The sequence below is a fragment of the Lissotriton helveticus genome, chromosome 5_1 (genome assembly GCF_964261635.1).
Source record: "Lissotriton helveticus chromosome 5_1, aLisHel1.1, whole genome shotgun sequence".
In the NCBI taxonomy this organism is placed as follows: Eukaryota; Metazoa; Chordata; class Amphibia; order Caudata; family Salamandridae; genus Lissotriton; species Lissotriton helveticus.
The window spans coordinates 1,209,020,891-1,209,047,283 of record NC_136065.1 but is presented as its reverse complement, the minus strand read 5'-3'; the positions used below and the strand labels follow the sequence as shown (position 1 = coordinate 1,209,047,283).

The 26,393-nt window shown below is 47.9% G+C and overlaps 1 protein-coding gene across 4 annotated transcripts in view; it reads left to right on the top strand.

The window, feature by feature from the left end:
* Positions 1 to 26,393, top strand: part of EIF3A (eukaryotic translation initiation factor 3 subunit A) — a 1,009,075-nt gene that overhangs the window by 62,058 nt on the left and 920,624 nt on the right. For all 4 annotated transcript variants that reach the window (XM_078643910.1, XM_078643908.1, XM_078643907.1 and 1 more), the window contains exons 4-5: positions 2,667 to 2,830; positions 9,054 to 9,253. In XM_078643910.1, coding sequence (XP_078500036.1) covers positions 2,667 to 2,830; positions 9,054 to 9,253 — 364 coding nt within the window. The remainder of the gene's footprint in view (positions 1 to 2,666; positions 2,831 to 9,053; positions 9,254 to 26,393) is intronic.

The window sequence follows — 26,393 nt, the reverse complement described above, 5'->3', positions numbered from 1 at the left end:
TACTGGCTTCCTCAATTAACATTTATTTATTTAAGAGTTTTATATAGCGCTAGCCAAACCCGACGGTATCCGAGCCCTTTACAACATTTATCATGAAGCAATCGAAAACAAAGAACATTAATAAACATATCTGTTTGTGATGAATCAAGTTCAGGGAGGGGGGACAAAGGGCGAGACAAGAGGTAGGTGATATGGAAGCCTTATCAATGTGACTACATACTGCAGTGTGCAAGGTTCTGCGTTAAGCGGCAGCTATCCATTCGGAAAAGTTCGGTTGAGGAAGAGGTCTTTGACCTGGCTCTTGAATTTAAAAAGGAGGCGTTGGTCATGATATGGACTGGGATGGTGTTCCAAATTTTGGGCACATTTCCAGAGAAGGAGCTTGATAAAGTTTTTTGTGTTCAAGTTTTCGGAGGAATGAGAAGTAGAGTGTTAGTACTCCTGAGGTTCATTGTCTGACCTGCCATATTGAGTCTGGAGGGCAGGTTTACCAGTTTGCAGATATTTGTGTGTGAGACGAGCAGTTCTGAAGTTGGCACGCATTTCGATTGGGAGCTGTTTTAGCTCTCTGAGAGCGGGATAAATATGTTCTTATTTCTTTAATCCAGTGACCATCCTGGCTGCTGCATTTAGAGGTGATCTGTGGGGAGTTAAGTGGGAATTTGGTGCACCTGTGTGGGTTACATTCCCATAATCCAATCTGGACAACACCAGGGATAGAGTAGCCTGTTTGAGGTCATTGGGAGGGATGAAGGGTTTAATTTTGTTGAGTAGTTTTAGATTGAAGAAAGCACTTTTTGCGGTGTTCTTGATGTGTTTGACCATGTCTAAGTTTGCGTCCAGAGTGATTCCCAGTGATTTTACTGAGTCGGCCAGGGTGAGACTGCAGTTGAGAGCATCAATGGTTTTGAGCCATTCTGTGATTTGGGGAGTCTGCTCTTTGTTGGATATGAGCAGGATTTCCATCTTATCTTGGTTGAGTTTCCGGTGGTTAAGGGATAGCCAGTATTTGTCTTCTCTTAGTGACGTTTAGTCTCTGAATGTCACCAGTGGAGGAAGTTCCTAGGTAGATCTGGGTATCGTGCTCCTATAGGTGGAAGGGGATGTTGGCTTTTTTGAGTATGTTGGTGAGGGGCTCCATGTAGATGTTGAACAGTGATGGGGAGAGAACTGATCCTTGAGGGACACCCCTGCTTGTGGGGAGTAGGTCAGACGTGCATTTTTAAATGTTTATTCTTTGGGTGCGGTTCTGCAAATAGGAGGTAAACAATTGCAAGACCACCTCTTCTGCCCTGGCCCTTTCTCGTAGACAGCATCGGCCAGTGTCTATTGATTTGTAGACCTCTATGACATTCAGGATAGCTGACTCTGTGCTGCAACTTTTTCTGAAGCCCAATTTGTGAGGGTCTACAAGGTTGTTACTATCAATGTGTTGGGTAAGTTGCAGGAGAACACATCTTTCCAGGATTTTCCCGTTTTTTTTTTTTTTTTTAGTAATCGCGTGACTTGGCCGATTTTGAGACAGTCTGGCATGACCAACATAACAATGTTTCATCCTCTGCAATTAATTTCTCGCTGAACCAGATGTTCCTTTTCTTCTTCAATGGACAGTGCTTTTAAACAGACTACATTTTGATAATGAAGCACAATAAATGGCTTACAGCTCAAGTAACTTCATGAATTCCATTGAGATGTGCAGTTGTTTTGATAATTAATGTTTGGTAATTCTTTTTTGGACTATTTCGGAGCGCTTCTAACCTGTTTTGACTTAGAAAAGCTGTTGGGGATTCCCCATCCTTTTTTTAAGCTTTCCAGTTCACCTATGTATAATCAAATATTGACTTCAAGATGAGCTCTTTTGCATATCTGCTAACTGTGTATGTATTTTCTGTCACACAGACCGTTGTTTCTGAGGTGAGCTAGTTATTTTTTGCTCAAGGCTCTGAGATCAGTAAAGCGTAATTTTAATAGATCCAGTGCTTTCTGTTCAGTCTGAAATTGATTGACCAAAATACTGCTCTATAGTAGCACTTTTTGTGCGGTGCAATGTGAAATATGATAGAACATTCCAGGTTGTTTCTTAAGGGCCCTAACGAAGGACAAAATAGGTTTTGATGCCTTTACTTTTTAATGATGACACAAGGTAGGATTTGCTGCCTTTTGCCCTTCATTAAACCCTCTGGCACGACATCCTTGGGTTCTTTACATCATGGGTTCTAATTTCATTGTGTGTCTCTAGCACTAAGAGGTATTACTTTGACAGTCCAAATCGAGTCTATATAGCTGTGTTGGCTAAGGAGTTTTCTGCCAAAGTCTAAAGATGCAAGTAAGATGTTGGAGTATGTAGTCATACGAAGTAATTGGTTTTTCATAGCAGAGTCTGTACAGGTGGGTCTTGTAGTGTATTTTATATTGATTGCTTAAGAGAAGCCATTAGGTACGATGGTGGTTTGCTGTATAAATCTGCCAGTAATTTACTTGGTGTTAAGGAGAGAGATTTGATTGAATAAACATTACACACCATATGTGAGATATGTAAGCAATGTCCCGTCAACTAAAACAAAATACCAACACTGAAAATGTAGCCAGAGTACTGTGCTCAAAGTAATGATTGAGTGTTGGAAGTTAACGACTTCTGAGGGGCAATGTGTGTTTTTTCTCCCAAGTGTTCTCCTGAGTGCTGTGAGTGGAGAGGATACCCAAGACCGTACGGATAGACTACTCCTTACTCCTTGGGTGAAGTTTCTGTGGGAATCCTACAGACAGTGTTTGGACCTTCTCCGAAACAACTCCAAAGTCGAGCGCTTGTATCATGACATCGCACAGCAAGGTAAATTCAAGATTGCAAAACTATGCAGTTTTAACTGCTTTGGTGATGTTGCTCACTTATATTGTTATGTTTTCCTTGTGCTAATTGTTCAGAAGCTGTGCCTTTAGAATTTATCTTTGGGCTGAAAAATGCTTTTCTATTAGTTGGAGGTATCAAGCATTGCTTTGCCTTTTGTTTAGTACTTAATTCTTTATTCATAATTTTGATGGGTGGATGTTCCATTGTATGTTGGAGCACTGTCCTAAGAGTAATGGTTTGTTTCACCAGTGAAAGACAGAGGAAGGAAGATGTACAGAATTTAAGTTCTATGACCTCCGCAGTTGAGCAGTGTTACACATTTTATGTCCTGTAGTGGAAATTTATAGGAGGGAATGTAAATAACCCGAAGTGGTATGTTCGAGGCATATGAGCTGCAGATTGTACACTTAGCATTAGATCGCCACCTGGTGTTGGGCTCAGATGATTGCATGTTGTCTTCTTGGAAGAAGTCTTTGTAGTCATGAGATAGGTGACTCCTCCCTTGGACAATAGTGCACATTGGCATCGGCTCCATCCTTAGATTGTTTTTTTCCGCCACTGGGTTCGGATGAAAGTTTTCTGCTCCGGCTAGAAATAGACTTTTCAAGCACTTCGAAGCGCAAAAAAAGTCCCAAAACTCTACTCTTGATATCGACTAACATCGTTTCGACTCCAGCTCGATTCCGGTCGTCGACGCGGGCTGTTTGGCCTATCCACGCCGTGAGGCCTACACCACATGGAAACGACACCATTCAAGAAATGCCCCGGGTGTGGAGCAAAGTTTCCACACAGTGACCACCACGAGGTCTGTAACCTGTGCTTATCGCCAGAACACGACGAATCCAGCTGTACAGCCTGTGCGTCCTTTCGATCCAAGAAAACCATCCGAGATCGGAGGGCCCGTTGACCCGACATGCAGAGATCAGCTTCGGAACCGGTGGATATCTCCGACGAGGAGGTGCCGCTCGTTCCCGAAGAAGATTCCGATCTCCAGATTGTATCAGAGGCAGACGACTCAGATGACTCCATACCATCAGGTCAGCACGTGAGTACTACTGCCTCTGCACCACACACATCACCCAGATCGAAAGCAAAGGTCAACACTCCGCCTCCGGGGCCCAGTCGCGACCGATTATCCACTTCAACAGCCCCGCCATCTAGCCCGGCTTCGAAGAAAATAACTAAGCCTTCCGGTAGCTCGATTCCGAGCAAGCTGCACGTGCCGATCCCACCAGCTTCCTTGGCACTGAAACCGAAAGAAGTCTCGGCTCAGGGACCGTCTTCTAAAGAAAAGGGTACGAAGCCAGCGTCCGACTCCTCGAAGCCGACGAGACCAGCTTCCACTCCGAAGACATCGTCTTCGATGCCGAAACCGAGAAGGCCTGCTTCCGATGCGCCAAAGCCCTCGAAACAGCCTATCACGCCGAAAACACCTTTGGTGCCGAAAATTACGCCAAAGGACACTGTAACCACTCCTAAAGCTAAAGACAAGCAGCAACCTCGTCCGGTACTGAAAAAATCGACGCCGACAAAGGTTTCTCAAGGAGAAGATCTCTTCCAGCCAGATCCTCTCCAAAAGAAGATGTACATTGACCCAAAGACAGGTCACGTGTCCACTACACCACACAAGAAGAGGAAGGCAGATGACGCACCCACACCTGGTGTTCCTACTAAGAAGGACTCTGCCACATCCCCTATGCACCCTACTTCACCAATGCTTCCTTCTCCTTCATCTCCTGCTCCTCTTAACATTTCACCACAAATGTCTCCTTCTCATTCTCATCTGTTACCTCCACACTCACCTCAAAATGATGAGTATAGTTTAGGAGGAGGGATAGACACAGATTAACCTTTCCTATACACTACACATGATACAGACTGGGAGTACCCAAACCCACAGGATATACCAGACATTCCTGACCCACAGTCATACCCATCAAAACCTTCTCCCCCAGAAGATAACATTGGCTTTGGGCACCTATTGAACAGAGCTGCCATGTACCATAAGGTCACTATGCATTCTGATGAGGCAGAGAAGGATTTTCTGTTAGACACATTAGAACAATCGCAAAGATCTGTTCAAATTCTTCCCATGATCAAAGGCGTCATCAAACATTCTACAGAAGTTTTTAAAGACCCTGTACGTACTAGGATTTTAAACCCTAGAATTGAGAAAAAATATAGGCGTGCACCTACAGATCCTACCTACATTAAGGGACAACTACCATTAGACTCATTAGTTGTATCAAATGCTAGGAAGAGAGCAAACACACAAACTTCAGTTGAAGCACCCCCACCTGACAAAGAATCCAAGGTAATAGATGCCTCAGGCAAAAGAATAGCTGCGCAAGCTACCAACATATGGCGTATAGCTAATACACAAGCCCTACTTTCCCGGTATGATAGGGCTCGTTATGACCAGCTAGAGAAACTGCTGGAACATCTACCTGACCAATATAGGACACAGGCAAATGATCTTATACAGGAAGGCAAGCTTATCTCAAATGCCTCAATCAAGTGTGCACTAGATGTAGCAGATACTGCATCTAGAGCTGTAAATACTAGTGTCGTACTTAGAAGACATGCGTGGCTACGCATTTCAGGGTTTAAACAGGAAGTCCAAACTACCATTTTAAACCAACCATTTAATCAAAACCAATTGTTTGGACCTGAAGTAGACACAGCACTTGAAAAAATGAAGAAGGATACACGACAATACAATTAGTTCCTTTACAAGAACAAGGAACGGGGGTTTACTTGCTGTACTTTCTAATTCCCAAGAAGGACGGGACACTAAGACCAATTCTCAACCTCAGGCACCTCAACCATTACATTCAGTCAGATCATTTTCATATGATCATTTTGCAACAAGTGCTCCCACTGCTGCAACAGGGCGATTTCCTCAACACTAGACCTAAAGGACGCCTATTTATACATTCCTATACATCCTGCTCACAGAAAGTATCTAAGGTTTGTACTGGAAGGACAACATTATCAGTTCAAGGTCCTTCCATTCGGAGTTACAACGGCACCACGAGTGTTCACAAAGTGCCTAGCAGTAGTAGCAGCACATCTCAGAAGACAACAAATACATGTCTTCCCTTATCTGGACGACTGGCTCATAAAAGCAAAATCATTCAACCAGTGTGTTCAACACACACATCAGACAATTCAAACATTGCACGACTTAGGGTTCTCAATCATTTACACCAAGTCGCATCTGCAACCCTCTCGTATACATCAGTATTTAGGGGCTACAATAAACATGTCTACAGCTCTAGCGTATTCCAGTCCAGCAAGGATACAGAGCATTCAAGCCTTGGTCACAGTCATTCAACAGCAACACTCTCTGCAAGCCAGAGTGGTCATGAGACTAATAGGCATGATGGCATCTTGCATCTTCATAGTGCCATATGCAAGGCTGCAAATGCGTCCGTTACAGGGATGTCTAGCACAACAGTGGAACCAGGCTCAAGGTCAACTAACAGACCTGGTGTTGGTAGACAGCCGCACACATCGCTCTCTGCAGTGGTGGAACACCAAAAACTTGACAAAAGGGCGGCCGTTCCTCGAACCTGTTCCACAACTGGTGCTCACAGCAGACTCATCCTTCACAGGATGGGGAGCCCATCTCCTATATCATACAACTCAAGGACAATGGGACAGTCAATAACAATTGTTCTATATCAACCATCTAGAGCTGCTAGCAATATTCTTAGCACTCAAAACATTCCAATTACAAGTACAGAACAAAGCTGTCTTGATCTGGACGGAAAACTTGACAGCCATGTTTTATATACAAAAACAAGGAGGGACACACTCTCTACCATTGTCCCAGCTTGCACAAGACATTTGGAGATGGGCCATTCCACAAAACATACATCTGTTGGCAGAGCACCTTCCAAGAGTTCACAATCAGATAGCAGATCTCTTGAGTCGGCAGACACAACAAATTCACGAATGGGAACTACATCCACAGGTTCTTCAACCATACTTTCGCAAATGGGGTCATCCAGACATAGATCTGTTTGCCACACAAAATGCCCAACCTTCGCCGCCAGGTTTCCACACCTGCAATCCAAGGGCAATGCAATATGGATGAACTGGTCAGGCAGATTTGTGTACGCTTTTCCGCCAATACCACTAATAGTAAGCAAGCTCAGACAACAGTCTCTCAAACTAATCCTAGTAGCTCTCACATGGTAATGCCAACCGTGGTTCACCACGCTACTAGAACTGTCTCTAGTTCCACACCAAAAGCTACAACTGACTCCATCCCCGCTAACACAGAACCATGGAGACATCAGACATCCAGACCCAAATCAACTGCATTTGGCGATCTGGCTCCTGAAGTCTTAGAGTTTGGTTATCTTAACCTACCACCAGACTGTATGAACATTATTAAAGAGGCCAGGGGGCCTACTATCAGAGCTTGCTATGCTGCTAAATGGAAGAGGTTTGCCATTTACTGCAACAATAACCAAATTGATCCCCTGGATGCTTCCATCCAGAATATAATTTGTTACCTTTTACATTTACAAATGTGTAACTTGGCATATTCATCCATACGCTTACATCTTGCAGCAATTGCAGCATATTTACAAAATAGACATTTGTCTCTTTTCAGAGTGCCTGAATTAAAACATTTATGGAAGGATTAAAGAGAATCATTCCTCCCGGGTTGCCACCTTCTCCAGTATGGAACCTAAACGTTGTTCTTACAAGACTCATGGGACCCCCTTGCGAGCCTTTACATAAATGTGAACTGCAATTCCTTACATGGAAAACAGCTTTCCTTATTGCTATTGCCTCCCTTAGAAGAGTAAGTGAGATACAAGCATTTACAATACAAGAACCCTTTTTACAACTACATCGTAACAAAGTGGTCTTACGAACTAATCCAAAATTCCTTCCAAAAGTCATAACTCCTTTTCTTTTAAACCAATCTGTCGAGTTACCTGTGTTTTCCCAAAACCCAGACTGTGTGGCAGAAAGGGCTCTACACACATTAGATGTTAAAATAGCTCTTCTCTACTATAGAGATAGAACTAAGTCTTTTAGAAAAACAAAACCACTGTTTGTGTCTTTCTCTCCACCGCACAAAGGCAACCCCATCTCTAAAGGTGGAATTGCAAGGTGGATTGTAAAATGTATGCAAATATGCTATCAAAAAGCAAAACGTACATTAACAGTTCCTCCTAGAGCGCACTCGACACACAAACTAGGAGCCTCTATGGCTTTCGTAGTAAACATCCCCCTAGAGGACATATGCAAAGCAGCAACATGGTCTACAACACACACCTTCACTAAACACTACTGTGTTGATGTGCAAGCCAAGCAGCAAGCTGCAGTAGGCCAAGCTGTCCTTAAAACTCTTTTTCAAACAACTGCAACAGATACAGGTGACCACCGCTAGGTGTGACACTGCTGCACAATCGATGCTAAGTGTACAATCTGCAGCTCATATGCCTCAAACCGAAAATGCTACTTACCAGTATGCATCTGTTCTTGGCATGTAGAGTTGCAGAGTAGTACATGCCCTCCCGCCTCCCTGGGACCTGTATTTGTTCCAGTTTTATCTTACTTAGATGCATACGCCATGACCTCTTTTCTTTACTTCTACTAACTCGATCATTTCCCATCATGGCGAAAAACAATCTAAGGATGGAGCCGATGCCCATGCGCACTATTGTCCAAGGGAGGAGTCACCTATCTCGTGACTACAAAGACTTCTTCCAACAAGACAACAACATGCAATCATCCGAGCCCAACATCAGGTGGCGATCTAATGCTAAGTGTACTACTCTGCAGCTCTACATGCCAAATGCATACTGCTAAGTAGCATTTTCCTTACTTCACTATAAATGCAAGACCAAAAAGCATTGACACAGTTAATAGTTCTTTTGAGGGATGATGCTTTTGGACCTGAAATTTGGTATTTCCATAGATTACACATTTTGGCCAGCTGCTATCTTTTTGAAGGGGGATGCCTAAAATTTACAAAGCTTATTTTTTCTAGTGAAATGTTAGTTAAGTTTCAGCACCATTTTTTTGGGCAAGTGGACGGGGTTGTGGGGAGAGGAAGTATTTTGTTTTTGGTGAGGTTGTTCATGAAAACTAAGGAGGAGACTTCTAAGGCAAAGTAAAACCTTGACACAGTTCTTCAAATGTTTCCCCCTAGTTAAAAAATATTACCTGTTTGCAGCTTTCAGGTTCTGTTTGCTATACACCCGTAAGGCAGAGTTTCGCAAGTTATGTGATAATCTGCGTATGCATTTGGGGCAGATCCAACGTCATCACAACCAGAGCACGGCTATTAATCTGAACAACCCAGAGAGTCAGTCCATGCATCTTGAAACGCGCCTGGTCCAGCTTGACAGTGCTATCAGCATGGAGCTTTGGCAGGTAAGAGATGGGCAAAGGGCCTTCAGTCACACACTGTTATGTAGCTGGTTGGTCATACCATGTTCAACATGTGAAGTCTTTTCACTGCCTACTCATTACATTTGCAGTGGATAGTTGTAATCCTTATGAAGTGTCATCAAGTGCACTGAATTAAGTAGACCCTCTGGTGGTGAAAGTGATAAACTGCTAGGTTTCCAGATCGTTAGGTATTGGTTACATCTATAAACTCAACAATTCTTAGAAATCCATTTTCTCTCAGATATAGGTGGCCAGTCTGACATCCAGGATATAAACAGGTAATTATTTATACAGATTGCTATATGCATTTGGTAGCAGACTGGTGCCAGGACCATTGCCACGGATATAATAGAATAGGCAAAGACCGACCCCTCCCCCACACACATTTATACATTACGAGAAATGCGTCTTTTAAAATGCTTAAAAGTACTTAACCTCTAACTGAATGCCCTTACTTCATGTTTCAGCTCACTGCCTGATCTGTCGATACTTTATCTTGTAAGCAAGAAAGCATATGGTAGAATCTGTGAGACTGAAGCCACCTGTAGTCTGGTGTTTCATATTGTCATTGAATCAACGATTGGTACATGTTCAAATAACAGGACTGTATTACTAGGGTTACTTTGAACCTGGAGCAGCCCAACTGGTTAATGATCAACTAGTTTAACATATGAACATGGTTGAATTTGTAGAGCCTGCAGCTTTGCGAATCCATCTGTGTCCTATGGCAATGAATGATGAGATGATTTTGTCATTGGTTTGTTTTCCTAATTTGATTGCACCGTGGGTACACTTGCGCCCTGCGTTCTCCATTTTGATCTCAGTGACTTATGTTTCTGATGGGTGCTTCCAACTGTAGATTCCTCACATGTTCCAGGCACCAGACTGGGTCTGGAAACTCTTAGCAGTGCTCCATACTTACTTTGTTCTGGCCCCCAAAGTGATGAAGCAGAGATTCATAGAAGCACCACTCCTGTGCGGTGACATAAGTTTCTTTCTTTCTGCACTTTCGCACATGGATACTGGAGCACCGCTCCCTTTCACTGGTTCACAGATTTCTTTTCAAATGGGAAATGAGATTCCAAGGAATGATGTCCAAAGCAAACGTCGGTGATGGACCTGCACAAGGCCTGTCTCTGTTTTGGCACAACTCAAAGATGTGCAAACCATATACCCTCAAGCACCTGAAGGCAATCCAAGACTGTGATCTGCAGTCATAAGTTGCCAAACACCGAAAGAAGTCTCTATCCTCCTGTACTTCCCGCTCCAAGTCGAGGAAGCGGACTTGTTCCTGGTCTTGAAGCTGCTCCTGTGACAGGTCTTCTTCGCAGTCAAGTTCATCCGGTAAGTCAAGGTACAAAAAGAAATGCAAGAAGTTTGAAGTGGGCCTTATCTCCACCAAGCCACTGTTTCAAAGAGAATTACAAAGTTCCTAGTAATCATGACGGAAAGTTTCAATTCTACTAAGGACGCGGAGGCGAGGATTATGCTCCTTTTATTTATTTCTCACTCCAGCATCTTCAACTTTAACAATAAAAAACTACTATTTCCATAGTCCATATAACATCGAGGTCATTTGCAGTCCACCAATAGGCAGTCCTCATGGCTCCCGAGGGCGTGCTGCTGATGAGACACTTCCTCTTTCTTGACTGCGACCGTCATAATGCCGAAGCTTGTCAGTCTGTCTTGGAACCTTCAGACCCTAGGAGAAGCCAAATGTGAAACATTGACTCTATTCTCAGGGACTGGCTCTCAGAGCCATCAAGATACTGTACAAGAACATTCTACAAGAAACAACCAGATCCAAACAGTAGCATCAAATACATGGGGATGTCCCCTAGAATCAAACCATCTCAAAACGCACATACTTAACCCAACAAAGGGGGAAAAACACGCCTGATGAGTCTCCTTTAACTCCACTTTCCGGGTGGGTACAGGTCTCCTTGAGCCTAGGGTGGGAATAATCCTCGCTTCCGCGTCCTTAATTGAAACTTTCCGGCATGATTGCTAGGACATTTTTCATTCTATGTCTGGAGCGGAGGTGAGGATTATGCTTGTTCAAAGCTTATCCACCACCAATGATGCCATGTCCAAGGCTGGTTTAAAGTAGAATTGTTTAAACATGGAGTCTGAGGACCAGTCTGCGCTGTTTAAAATATCCTCTAGCCTGGCACCCAGTGAGAAGGCTTTCGAGGCCATTAGTCCTCACAGTGTGCACCAAAATGTGAGACATTTATACCCGCTTTTTGAATCACCCATCTGATCCAACGGGCTATGGTTGGTGGCAAAACCGCTTTGATAAGCTTACGCAAGGAGATCAATAACTGACGCTCCCCTTGTGGGCGAGTTTCCTCCGTCATATTCTCGTATTCCTTGAGACATCTGACCACGCACAGTTTTGGGGTTTTATCAAAAGCTGAGTAGGACACTATTCTGAAGTCCTACTTGGTCCTCTGCACTATATGAAAGGTGACCTCTTCAGGGGTGAAAGTTCTTCTTGAAATATCCAGTGCTCTAATGTCTGACACGCGACAGCAAAAAACAGAGCACAAGATCAAGCCAGTTTGGCTGAAAGTTCTTTGCGAGACAGATATTTATTGGGTTGCCAAGATTGGAACAGGCGTAACACCTTATTAACATCCCATAAGGAAGAATACCGGGGTTCCGGTGGGAACGAAAGGTGGATCCCTCGCATCAATTTACAAACCAACTGGTATTCACCAACAGGGGCTCCCAGGACCGGAAGATGTTGCACCAAAATCGCAGTTCTGTAGGAATTGATAGTGCATTGCGCTAGGCCTTGGGCCGCCAATGAAGCCAAGAAGTTCATAATGGCTACCACTTCGCATCACATGGGATCCTGGTTGTTCCGAACACACCAATCGACCCATCTGATCCTTGCTGATTTATAGCGCTTGTTAGTGCTGTCGGACCAAGCTGCTCACAGTAGTGTCTGAGCCTCAATCGATAGGCCTGCGACTCTCCATCTGCCCTTGCTGGACTAGAGTGTGTGGACCGCCCTGGGGGTCTGTCAGGAGAAAGGGATCTCTGGGTAGGATTGGAGAATCCGAAGAAAGTTCCAGAAGAACTGGAAACCATACTCGATACTTCCAATATGGGGTGATCAGAGCCTGGACCAATCCTGGAGGAAAGCGTCTGTTGCGGTCGCTAGCGGGTAAGGTTTCCAACTGAAGAAACACGGTAGGTGGTGATACAGACAGGACGTGAAGAGGTCCACCGAGAATGGGCCCACGTGTCTTAGAGCCACCGAAACAGCGGGGGAGGGGGGGCGGTGCAGTTGCCACAGGCTCATGTCCGACCAACTCCTGGAGCACCAGACTGCTATCGCGTTGAAAGCCCCGGGAGATAGTCCGCTGTCACTGAGAATGTTGTGGCATAAGCAGAACGTCCAAAAACCCTTGGCTAAATTTGCCAGGGCTTTGGACTTCGTTCCCCGAGATGGTTGATGTACCGTACCTAAATAAACAAATAAGGGAGAGTAGAGGTAGGAGTGATAGAATCAATCTCCCGAACTTGATACTAAACAATGGGATTCTATCAATGGGTGTAATAAAAATAAAATTTATTTTTAATGTTCAATGTGAAGTCAAGTGTGGAGCTGGTCTTTGTGGATGACATAAACAAGCACTATGTGTTTTTAAAATACCCCTCACACACTGATTCCCATAGTGTCATGCTTCATCATTGCGGTCTTCCCATCCCTCTACGGGGCGGGGCGTGCTGCGACCTACGGACTACATGGAAACACTTACTATTGAAGATAGGCTATGTGTGGTGTGACAAATGTGTAAGTGATAGGGGGTGTAGGGATTGAAGTGTGCAACAAAAAACCAAAAATTAAAGATTTCCTGCCTAGTAGAAAAAATGATTTATTTGCTTCTCTTGCTGGAAATGTTAAAAAAGGGGTTGTGGTAGGGCTATATGATGCGCCCTACTTGGTCGACATGTTTCGTAAGCAGTCCCCTTCTGCTTTACTCATCAAGACCTATATTAATCCCTACTGAACTCAGGTAACTCACTTAGTGTCGTATACCTATTTTCCTACAATAGAATAGCAAAAATCGGCTATTCTATTTAGCACCAGGGCTTGAGTTGGCCCTCAAAAAAGAAAATGTTGACCCAGTCTGGTCTCTAGAAGAAAAGGAAATGAAAGAAAAATGGGAAAAACACATGGATTCAAAAACAATAGTCTCAAGATTCTTTCCAATTGACAAAATACAGTCATGTGGTTCTCAATTGTGACCTGTGGAAAAAAGTGATCTATTTTTTTCATAGTCTTTTTTTTCTTTCTAACTGTGGATTTGCCGTTTGGTACAAACCACATATTTAATATGGTGAAATTCGTCGTTATTTGATATATTTATCATGTTACTCATCGTAATTTGCATCCAAGCATTTCTCACACACACGAGTCACTCTCACTTCTTAGGAACAAAAGACTAAATAAACGGTATAGATTGTGGTAGCCAAGTCATGGTGCTGCCACTGGTGGTCATGAAAGTTTCTCAAGGGAATCTGTAACACCCGATCTATGCGTGGGGGTTGCGATCCCACAAACTGTATATTATAAACAGAGTTGGTGGTAGAAAGAGAAACACATTTGGTCAAGTTTACGATTTGTGCAACCTAAATAAGGAAAAAACGGAAATCAAATATACATACATTTATCTAAACTTATCGTGGCCCATGAGCCAGCATCAGAGGATTGTCCATACGGTCACTGTGGGGAACAAACGTGAAGAACAAGCGTTCTAAAATCAGTCTTTGGACGTCTCATGTTGGCCATATATTAGACTTCTGGCCGTACTCATACTCACTTAACCGCGAAAAGTATTCTCCTCATTCCACCCCTGTGCTGCTCCGTGGGATGCTTTGGGGTGTCTGGAGCTTCGGTATTTGTTTTGAATTGCCGCGAAAATGACCGGCATCAGTCGAGTCACTGTTCCGGGTGTACCCGGAAGTGTAGTAGTTTTCCCCAAGCACTAGTGCGCTTACAAAGATGGCCACCGAAAATGGCCGCCGAAAACTTGTCTGCCTCCCTCGTTGAGGGCCTTGAGTTAAGAAGCAGCTGGTCGAACGCCCTCTGCCACGGCCGTCCCCAACAAAAACTGTAGGGTTGAAAACCTTTTTTTTATAGAGGATTGTGCCTTATCCAACTATGTAAACAAGGCGACAAACTTTAGTCAGCTCCTTTTATGAATGGCTCTCCAAAGAGGCCGCCTTGCGCCACCGCCCCTGCTTCTGAAGAGGCGAGTTCTCCCAGTTTTGGATCGACCTTTAGGAGGAATGAGTGTCTCGTTTTAGTAGAAAGGGCACAAATAGGATTGCCCAAGAAGACAATTGCATGCTGGGCCGAATTTGACATTCTTTGCGGGGAAAGAGAGGTGCTTGATCGTTTGGCTTTCTTGGCCAGCTGAAGGACTTTTGTGATGGGAATGCGATGTCTAATAATTTATCTTGACACAATTTCCAGGACCGTTCAGTGCCCTTTTTAGGGTCACAAATACATTTCTGGAGAAAGGTGTCCATCCTAGGGTCCACTTCTGGGGTCAGTGCCACTTTGCCCGGGAGGCCTGGGCGCGGGCACTCTGCTCTAAGGCAAGCTCTTACCACCTTTTCGAGTGGCTTGCACAAGCGTCCCGCTACGAGCATTGAAACTTTCGAGGAGGGGATCCATTCTGAGGACCTGGGGTGCACTAGGTCTTCAGGGACTAGCATGTCCGTGTTCCTCCTGATCCGTTGGCTATATCGGTGCCTGAGGACTCTACAGGGTGCCAAGGTCTGGAGGGGCCCACCTCGTCAGCATACTCTTCTACAGAGTCCTCCTCTTCCTCCTCATGAAAACTAGAGGTCTCTGGAACCTCCGAGAGAGTAGTCTGTGACCCCTCCCTTACCCCTGATTCCCCTCCCCTGATTCCCCTCCCCTGATTCCCCTCCCCTGATTCCCCTCCCCTGATTCCCCTCCCCTGATTCCCCTCCCCTGATTCCCCTCCCCTGATTCCCCTCCCCTGATTCCCCTCCCCTGATTCCCCTCCCCTGATTCCCCTCCCCTGATTACCCTCCCCTGATTACCCTCCCCTGATTCCCCTCCCCTGATTCCCCTCCCCTGATTCCCCTCCCCTGATTCCCCTCCCCTGATTCCCCTCCCCTGATTCCCCTCCCCTGATCGCCCTCCCCTGATCGCCCTCCCCTGATCGCCCTCCCCTGATCGCCCTCCCCTGATCGCCCTCCCCTGATCGCCCTCCCCTGATCGCCCTCCCCTGATCGCCCTCCCCTGATCGCCCTCCCCTGATCGCCCTCCCCTGATCGCCCTCCCCTGATCGCCCTCCCCTGATCGCCCTCCCCTGATCGCCCTCCCCTGATCGCCCCCTCCCCTGATCGCCCCCTCCCCTGATCGCCCCCTCCCCTGATCGCCCCCTCCCCTGATCGCCCCCTCCCCTGATCGCGCCCTCCCCTGATCCCGCCCTCCCCTGATCCCGCCCTCCCCTGATCCCGCCCTCCCCTGATCCCGCCCTCCCCTGATCCCGCCCTCCCCTGATCGCCCTCCCCTGATCGCCCTCCCCTGATCGCCCTCCCCTGATCGCCCTCCCCTGATCGCCCTCCCCTGATCGCCCTCCCCTGATCGCCCTCCCCTGATCGCCCTCCCCTGATCCCCCCTCCCCTGATCCCCCCTCCCCTGATCCCCCCTCCCCTGATCCCCCCTCCCCTGATCCCCCCTCCCCTGATCCCCCCTCCCCTGATCCCCCCTCCCCTGATCCCCCCTCCCCTGATCCCCCCTCCCCTGATCCCCCCTCCCCTCATCCCCCCTCCCCTCATCCCCCCTCCCCTCATCCCCCCTATCCCTCATCCCCCCTATCCCTCATCCCCCTCATCCCTCATCCCCCTCATCCCTCATCCCCCTCCCTTCATCCCCCTCCCTTCATCCCCCTCCCTTCATCCCCCTCCCCTCTTGTCTGGCCAGAAACGCCATCTTTAGGTAGTCAACGCTTCCCAGGTCCATGCCTGAGGTGCTTTTGCGCTTCTGAGGGCGCTGGGTCTGTTAAGTATATCCATATTCCATTATGCGATGCTCAAAAGGCCCCATGGAAGCTGAAACTGGCTGGCGGATGGACGCATCCTCCGCGTCGCAAAAGTCATCGAGGGGGATGACTCAAAGAGACTACTTTTATGTGTACTCCTCCATGACTAAGTTAGTAAAGCAACTTATATGGCACAGACGTAGTATGGTAGTGTAGGAAAGTGGCTCTATATATTCTGGACCAAAGTAAGGTACAGTGTGTATAGCGTCCTCAGTCTCCAGAGGTTTGGCAGAGGCTAAAGTTAGATATAACCGTACTCTCTAAAGTGGTAGCTTGGTCGAGCAGTAAGGCAGTATCGGAGGACAGTGTAAAGCATTTGTTGTACACACTATCAACAAATGGTCTCACACACACTCAATAACTGAACTCTAGACCAATTGTTTTGTATCAAAAGATATAGTGGTTTTATTTTAGAACCAAAAGGTATCAAAATATACTTTCTCAGAATGGATTACTTTAGTTAAAAACTTTTCCAATAGGCTATAGACTCTTTGAATACAATAGTTAGTTTGTTGCAATAGGCAACACAATTTTAAACACAATGCAACATTGAGCTCAATGGGAATTTTCAGTTAAATGCAATTATTTACTTTGTAGATTAATTTTCTAACCACAGGACTGGATCCTAGATTCAGTTCCGGGACATGAGCTGTTAAGTTAAGTAAAAGCGTTTTGGTTACAGTAGTGATTTTTGAGGAATATTATTGTATTTTAAAAGTTGACACCGAAACTTTTTCTGTTGAAATTACCAATGTGATCCTATGGAAGGAAATTCAATTTGCAGGTTAAGTATGTTCACGTTACTTTTGTAATCCAGTGCTGGACTCCTAGGTTCAGCACTGGGACCTCTATCTAAAACAGGCAAGTAATTACGTTTTTATCGTTGGCAAAATTTTTAGAGAATATTTGAGTTTCAAGAATCGACACTTCGAAACTTTTTCAGCAAAAAGCTGGCAATGATATTCTTACGAAGGAAATTCAAGTTTTGCAGCGCGAATCTTTCTGGATTCACTATGCTGTGCATTATTCCGCGGTCTTGTGGTTGGGTCCGGATTCGTAGTCTTTTCTTTGTGTTTTTTTTTTTTTTGTAGCCCAGGTGGGCGTCGGCGTCACACCCCCTTGGGTGTATTTCCGGTGACGTCGGCATGCTCCTTGCCGAAGGTCCCACTCTTGGGCGCCATCTTCAGATTCTTTTTTTCCGCGGTCTGGTCTGGATCGTTCCCGTTTGGGCTCCAGACATTTTTGGAGAAAGAAGAAAGGAAAAGACAGAAAACACAAGGAGAAGTCATCTGAAGACTCCAGGGGACTTCATCGACGAACAATCAGCAAGGAGAAGGCGTTTAGTTCCTCGACGACCGTCGACGAACACGCGACCAGGGAGGCCCTGGACGCTCGATGATGGACAACACGCCGTTAAAGTTCTGCCGTAACTGCCACCACAAGTACGCGCAGAAGGACCAGCACCCGGTATGCAACCTTTGCCTACCGGTGGATCACGAAAGCGGGGACTGCAACGCCTGCTCCGCCTTCGCCCCGAAGACCCTTCGTGTGAGAGAGAGACAGAGGGTAGCACACGCCACCCTGCAAGGGAAGGCCCCGACTCCGTCCCTCTACGAGCTGGGGATGTCCTCCGAGGAAGAAGACAACGCTGCCGCTGAAGACGACTTCTGATAAGGTAGGAGACTCTTCGGCACCCAAGAACCCGAGAGACTCTGAGTCTCGAAAAATCGAGGGCAAGACCCCGAAAGCGCCGACGCCAAAAAAGGCGGTGTCCACGACTACTCACAGGCCCAGCGGATCCTGCGAGAAGGAGTCCCCGGCGCCGAGAGCTGCTGATCAGCAGAAAACGTCAAAAATCGCCCCCGAAAAGGATCGATCGACGCCGAGGGAGAAAGACCCTAAACTGACGACGACCAGAGACCCAAAATCCGGTTCGACGTCGAAAGCTTCGACACCGAAAAGCACGGCACCGAGCCAACCGCCGAAAAGAACGGCTGATCCATACGACGCGGAACACGCGGCCGAGATGGAGAAGAAGAGAAGGCGCCTCGAGGCCGAAATGGAGAACATCATGCAGCGGAAGAAAGATTTCGACGCTAAGATGAAAGCCTTCACGATCCCTCACAAGACCAAGCCACCGGTGGTGGAGGTGGTCGAGGAGGAAGACGAGATCGCCGAGGTCGCCGAGGAACAAGACCAGGACGTCGAGGTGGTCGACGACCAAGAAGGGTACGAGAATCCCTACGATAGTTACAACTATGGGGAGGAAGAGGACAGCAGGACGGACGCAGAGTCGGCACCCTCTGACCTACAGGAGGTAGATTACATAGATGTCGACACCGACAGCCCGGAGGAGGCGGTCGACACATACCCCTCGAGGCCCTCGCCGCCGGACGACATCGGGGCCTACAACAAGGTGATAAAATCTGCCGCAGCAGCATTCAAGCTCAAGCTCGACGAAGAGAAGCAGAAAGCAGACTTCCTTCTAGAGACATTGCTCCCAACACAAACAAGGAGCCAGTACCTTCCAATGCTCGACAGCGTCTTGGCTCAGGGGAAGGAAGCATTCAGGGAACCCGCAACATGCAAGGCAGTAACTCCCAGAACAGAGAAAAAGTACAAACACTCCTCAAAGGACCCAGCCTACATTCAGGGCACGGTCTCCGCAGACTCCATTATCACGGCCACAGCAAGGAAGAGGGCTAACGTACCCACTACCTCGGGTCCACCACCGGATAAGGAGAGCAAGAGGATGGATCTGGTGGGCAGAAGGATCGAACGGAATGCCGTGACCCACTGGCGCATGGCTAATTCCAACGCCCTGATAAACAGGCACATGTACCAGATCATGGAGGAGCTGGGGCAGTTGGTGAAGGACCTGCCCCAGGATGCCAGGCAGAAGGCCGAAAAACTGGTTGAAGAAGGGAAGAACGCGGCAAATTCTTGCCTTAAGACGGCCCTAGATGGGGCAGACACCGCCAGCAGGCTCATGATGATGGGTGTCACGGAAAGGAGACACGCCTGGCTCAGGATCTCAGGTTATAAACCGGAGGTGCAACACAGCATCCTGAACACACCGTTCAACGGCGACACGCTTTTCGGAACAACAGTTGATGAAAGGCTCAGTCAACTAAAGAAGGATAACGAAACAGCAAGATCCATGGGAGCCTTGCAGTTCAGAGGCAACAAGAGGGGCACCCCGTCACGGAGGCCCGGCGGGAGAGGTGGAAACCAGCCAGGTACATCACACCAGGCTTTCCAACAAGCGCACCAGGCAGACTCGCAGGCTCAACAGGGGCAGCAGAAGCAGTCCTGGCAGTACCAACAAAGAGGCCAGTCCTTTCGTGGGAGAGGAAATGGACGTGGACAGAACAGAAGAGGGGGACAGCAGCCCGCCTCTAAGTGACTTCAAAAAACTCCGTGTGCCCGCCCACAAAAAAGATCCCAGGGGGCAGCACGTACAGAGGGGTCAGGACAAACTAGACACCTACGTCCACATGACACCAGTGGGAGGAAGATTAAGATTTTACCTCCAAGAATGGAGAGAAATCACATCAGACAAATGGATCCTCAACATTATCCAATTCGGATACTGCATAGAGTTGGAGGGGAGGCCAACAAGCAGAAAACCAAAAAGAAAAACACTAGCAAGCAAGCAGCTGCAGTGTCTTCAGGAGGAGGCAAAGGAACTCCTGCGGAAGCAGGCCATATAACGGGTACCCTTCAAGGAAAGAAACACAGGAATATACTCGACGTACTTCCTGGTACCAAAAGTAGACGAGACAATGAGACCCATTCTGGACTTACGGTTCCTGAACAAATTCATAAGAACGCAAAAATTCAAAATGACCTCCCTGCAAGAGGTGCTCCCACAATTGCAGATCGGGGACTTCATGGTCACGATAGACCTCAAAGACGCCTACCTGCACATCCCAATGAACAGAAAGCACAAACACATGCTCAGGTTCACCATTGGAGAAAGCCACTACCAGTTCATGACACTGGCCTTCGGACTAAAATCAGCACCAAGAGTTTTCACAAAGTGCCTCGCAGCAGTCGCAGCGCACCTACGAAGGCAAGGAATACACGTATACCCTTACCTAGACGACTGGCTGGTGAAGGCAAACTCATACCAGAAATGCAAGCAGCACACACATACAGTGACGAGCACGCTCTTAAGCCTGGGTTTCTCCATCCATTGGAAGAAATCATCAATGGAGCCGGAACAAGTGAAGATCTTCCTGGGAGCACAGATCAACACCTTACAGGGCAAGGTGTTCCCCAGCTAGAAGAGGGCGAGGGCGCTGGTGAAGGAAACTCGCCTCTACCGGAAGGGACAAGCTCGGACTGCGAGCAAGATCATGGGCATGATGGCATCATGCATCCACCTGGTACCAAATGTACGGCTCCACATGAGACCCATTCAAGAATGGCTACAGGAGCAATGGTCAAAAGCTACAGGCGGTTGGGAGGATCTAGTGGTTGTAACGCACGCAGTGCAGAAGGAGATGGCATGGTGGACCATGGAACATAACAAGGGGAAATCCTCTAACGCCCCCAACGCCAACAGTGACCATCACCACAGACGCATCCCTGAAGGGATGGGGCGCCGACATGGAGGAGCTCATGGTGAGGGGACTGTGGACGCCAACAGAGGCAGCAAAGCACATCAATTACCTAGAATTGAAGACAATCTTCCTTGCACTGAAAGCCTTTCAAACAAGACTGTACAAACAAAAGGTGTTGATACAGACAGACAACACCACTGCGATGTTCTACATCAACAAGCAGGGGGGCACACAGTCAGCCCCGCTTTCAACGCTGGCGCAGGAGATATGGAGATGGGCCATCCCTCTCAGGATAGACCTGCTAGCCATACACCTACCAGGGAAGGACAACATACAAGCAGATTGGCTCAGCAGACAGACATCGGCATCCTACGAGTGGGAGCTCAATGCTCAGGAGACAAGGTGCCTGTTCGACAGATGGGGAACACCATCGGTGGACCTGTTGGCCACACGCCAGAATGCAAAATGCCAAAACTTCGCATCCAGGCAGCACGAGGAGGGGTCACTGGGGAATGCCCTATGGATAGATTGGTCAGGGACATTTGCTTACGCCTTTCCCCCGATACCACTGATGCACAGAGTGCTGAACAAGTGCAGAGTGAGCAACATGACACTGATACTGGTCGCACCACAGTGGGCGAGGCAGACATGGTACTCGCAGATCATGGAGATGACACAGTGTGCACCCCACAGATTCAGCAGGAGGAAAGACCTACTCTCCATGCAGAACGGAGAGGTGCTACATCCAGAACCAGAGAGCCTGAGCCTAGTAGCGTGGCTCCTGAGGACATAGAGTTCGCACATTTGAGACTGCCAGAAAGCACCCTGAGGGTCCTTCGGGAGGCAAGAAGGCCCAGCACTCAGAAGTGCTACGTTGCGAAATGGAAAAGATTCACAATATGGTGCAGACAAGAAAGACTTCACAATAAAATGAAGAGGGACTCCACAGTGCTAAAGTACCTAACACACTTGCTGGAGAAGAACCTTCGCTCATCCTCGTTAAGAGTTCACTTGGCAGCGATAGTCGCCTACACAAGGGGAGAAACTGGCAGGAGTTTCTTCACATCACAGGTGGTGAAGAGATTCCTAGAAGGAGCGAAAAGGATCGCACCACCCAAGCGGGTGCCGCCACCCGCATGGAACTTGAACATAGTCCTAACGGAACTCATGAAAGAGCCCTTTGAACCACTTCACAAGGCCTCCCTAAAGATGCTAACTATGAAAACAGCTTTCCTGGTTGCAATAATGTCCTTACGCAGAGTAAGCGAGCTTCAAGCGCTGACGCTACAAGAACCCTACATACAAATACACAATGATAGAGTTGTGATGAGGACTGACCCACACTTCATGCCGAAGGTGGTATCCAAATTTCATATGAACCAGTCTATACAGATACCGAGTTTTTTCCAAAAACCAACAACTAGCGCAGAGCGAGCTCTGCACACCCTGGACGCCAGAAGGGCAGTCATGCACTACATTGAAAGGACGAAGGGACACAGGAAGACAAAACAGTACTTTGTGTCATTCGCCAACAGCTTCATGGGGAAAGCATAAACCAAAAAGACCATTGCACGATGGATCGCACAGACAATTCAACTCTGCCACAAGCGTGCAGGACACGAGCTGGCAGAGGGGACACGTGCCCACTCCACTAGGAAGAAGGGCGCTACAATAGCCTTCCTGGCTAACACACCCATACAAGACATATGCCTGGCGGCAACATGGGCTTCGTTGCACACGTTCACGAAGCACTACTGTGTGGATATGCAAATGAACAAGGAAGCTCAAGTTGGACAGAAGGTGCTACAGCACATATTCAATACCCAACGCTCATCTTCCACTCAGCCGGCACAGAGATGAGAAACCGCTACAAAATCTCTGCACAGCATAGTGAATCCAGAAAGATTCACGCTGCAAAACGAATAGTTTTCTTACCTGTCGGTGTAGTTTTGCAGCTTGAAGATCTTTCTGGATTCACTAGCGAACCCACCCACCTCCGCCAGAAAGATGAGGCTGGAGAGAGAAGAGGTGGATATATAAAAATAAAAAAAAAGGAGATTTAAGAACGTAAAAGTACAAAAGCGGTAAAATATCACCTTCATAGAACATTGCCATTACTTCGGAAACGAAAGAAACACGGACAAAAAGAACCCGAAGATGGCTCCCAAGAGTGGGAGCTTCCGCAGGAAGCATGCCGACGTCACCGGAAATACACCCAAGGGGGTGTGACGCCGACGCCCACCTGGGCTACAAAAAAAAACAAAAAAAAAAACAAAGAAAAGACTACGAATCCGGACCCAACCACAAGACCGCGGAATAATGCACAGCATAGTGAATCCAGAAAGATCTTCAAGCTGCAAAACTACACCGACAGGTAAGAAAACTATTCGTTACTGGTAAGTACCGTTAGAATTACTTTTCAGGGTGAGTACTGGGCTCAAAGATGCAGCACTGAGGTCTCTCCTGATAACAGGTGAGTAAATCGGAATTCGTAGTTCAGCTGATTTTAGATGAACATTTTAAAGTTCCAAAACTCCACACTTAGAAGAATTTCCAAGTGAAATCAGTCCATGTTAGCCTATGGAAGAAAAGTGAGTTACTCGCAGAGTTAAGGTTCTGGACATAGACTCGGGGGTCTCCCAGGGTCAGGTAGGTACGGTTGGTACACCCTCAGCGGCACAGGGGCAGCCGGGTGCAGAGGTAGTTAGGCCCAATGTTATCTAATGAGACGCAGGGGGCCTTCGGTTGGCGGCTGCTGGCTAGCAGGCCACGCGGCTGTGGGAGCTGGGCTCCTGGTCACTTGCTCAGGGCAAATGGGGAAGTAGGATAGGATAACGGTTGCACTGCCTGGGGCACTCGCACGGTTGGGGGCTTTTGAGCCGTTGGGCGCTCAATGTTATTCAATGGAGATCTTGAAAAGGGAACAAATGCTGCAGGCTCGTGGACGGAGGATCTTCTGGAGCGACCAACACTTCGAGGGGTAAGTTGGGATCTTGGAGGGTAGGTAGGCACCCCGGAGTTGGGCACAAGGGGCCGGGGTGCGCCGGGTGCAGGGCTGTCTTTTGGCGTCGGGAAATTTTACCCTCTGTTGGTCGCGGTTGGGGTGGGGTCTCTGGTTCTGAGGCTGCAGGCGACGTCTGGGTCGTCTAGGAGGGTCCTTGGGCACTGGATTCCAGGTCAGAATTGCCGGGGGGGACGTCCTCAGGGTCTTTGTCCACTTGGGCACAGGCTGGGCTTGGCGGGTGCAAAGTGGGCTGGATTTGTGGTTCCTGGCTGGCACCAAGGGTATTGTTGGTTAAGCAGAACTACTGCTGATGGGAGTCCCAGTCTCCAAGAGGGTCAAGGCAGGCAGGTCCTTCTGGTTTCTCGAGGTTGCTGTCCACAGGAGACGCCGGGATTTAGCAGGAGGAGGTTCAAGGATCAACAGGCCTGTAGGGCTGGGGCCAAGTCAGTTGTTGTCGTTAGCAGCTGCATGGCAGGTCTTCTTCTTGGTCTTCTTTCTTGTTTCGAAATCGGGATCTTAGGAAGGAATTTTCAGGGTACCCCTAAATACTAAATTTAGGGGCGTTACAGGTAGGGTGAGGGCAGGGACCAATAGGTCCCTGTCCTGGGGTGGGTACATCCCCTAACCTGCTCCTCTCCAGTGGGAGGGGGGCAGGAGCCTAGCTGTGAGTGAGTAGGGCTCCCCATCTTCAAGATGGCCGGAGCCCGAAGTCGTGCTTTACCTCGCCTCTCCCACCTGAGGGGTGGAGTTAGCACAGGCTGGCCTTCCTTCGAGAAAGGACTTTGATGAAGGCAGGGTTCCTTCGAGAAAAGACTTAGATGAATAAATACAAAATTGATGTGACACCTCAACAAGAGAGAGCCAGAACAGAAGGTGAAGGAAGCGAAGCCCCCACTTACTCCAGAATCAAAGGAGGAGATCAAGGCCAAACTGTTTAACTATGAAGATAAGGAGGAATTACTCCAGCAAGATCCGTCCCAGATAGGAGAATCTATGGGTCGTCATGATTTGTATACAGACTTGCTATTAGGCATAGATTCCTATCCATCTTGACTGTCTCTTCCTTGATGACATCACTGCATACAATGCATCAATAAAGTGGGCGGCAGACACCTGTGAAGTTCAGTAGGAAGAAGAGTAGGAAGAATCATGGTTCCTGCTAAAGACCCTATTGCCTGACCAAAGAAGAAATCTGTTCCCACCAGTGTTGCACAGCTTCCTGGATCAGAGTTGAGGTATTAAGCGCCAGATGCACGAAGGGGAAGCTTCAAAGGACTGCCTCCTTTGTGAGCTTCCCCAGGCCTGTTGCTGCTTTTAAGATGTGCCCCCCCCCCGGTTCTTACCCCCACTTTGGGTGGGAGAATCGGCAGGACACCCTAGTGAGGAAGAGAGGTGTGCTCACCTTTGCCAACCCCAACCCTCCAGTGAGAGAGGAGAGGTGAGGCACAACTCCCCGCCATCTTGCAGATGGGGGACCCTAGCCAACGAGAGTGAGGCATATGCCCCCCTTTCACTGGAGGGTGGCATAATAGGGGGTGTACCCACCCCAAGGAAGGGACCCATTGGTCCCAACCTTTACTTACATGAAACAGCCCTAAATCTAGTATTTAGGGGTCACAAGAAACGGCTAAGAAAAGAAAAAGGACCGAGCAGCCGTGCCGAAGCAAAGAGGAGGCCGCCCACTGACAAGGCCCGAGCCCTACTGGCCTGACACCCACCTCGAACCTGCAGAAGTAAAACTCTGGTGTGTCCTGCAGCCAGCAACCTCCCGAACCCTGAGGACCTGCCCTGCCTCCCAAAGAAAAGACTTTGTCTCCCGTGAACACCAAATTTGTAAACCCACAGACTTCAGCTCTGGCAAAATCAGCGAGTCTGTACTACTCTGCACCCGTCGCCCAAGTTAGAGGGGCTTAACACCACACGGAGGTCTCTCCGGCGATACTGATCAGAGATCCCGAGATCCCTGACCTGCCTCAAACCTCCAGCCGACACCTGCAGCCTAAATTTGGAAGGTAACCCTAACCGCGACCAGGAGATGGTAAGCAGATCCGACCCTTATAGACACCCCTGCTCCCAATGCCCCTCAGCATTGGGTGGCCCAACTGACGATGTCTAACCATCCCCCGGCATCCCAACTTACCGCTCCAAGTGGTGGTCAGTCCAGAAGACCTTCGTCCCGAGCCTGCAGTGTGTTTGCAAACCGGAGAAACCCCATTTTAAGCTACATGACACCCGACACCAAAACAGCACTCTGCACCCGGCTGGCCTAGTGTTGCTGAGGGTGCACCTTTGGTGCTTTCTTGAACCCCCATTTGCCCTGAGCTTAAGTCCAGGAGCTTTGCTCCCACAACCTTGTGGCCGGCTCGTAAGCAGCCACCAACCGAAGGCCCCCTATCCCCATTGGATAACATTGGACCGCAGCACTCTTCACCCAGCCGCCCTAGTGCAGC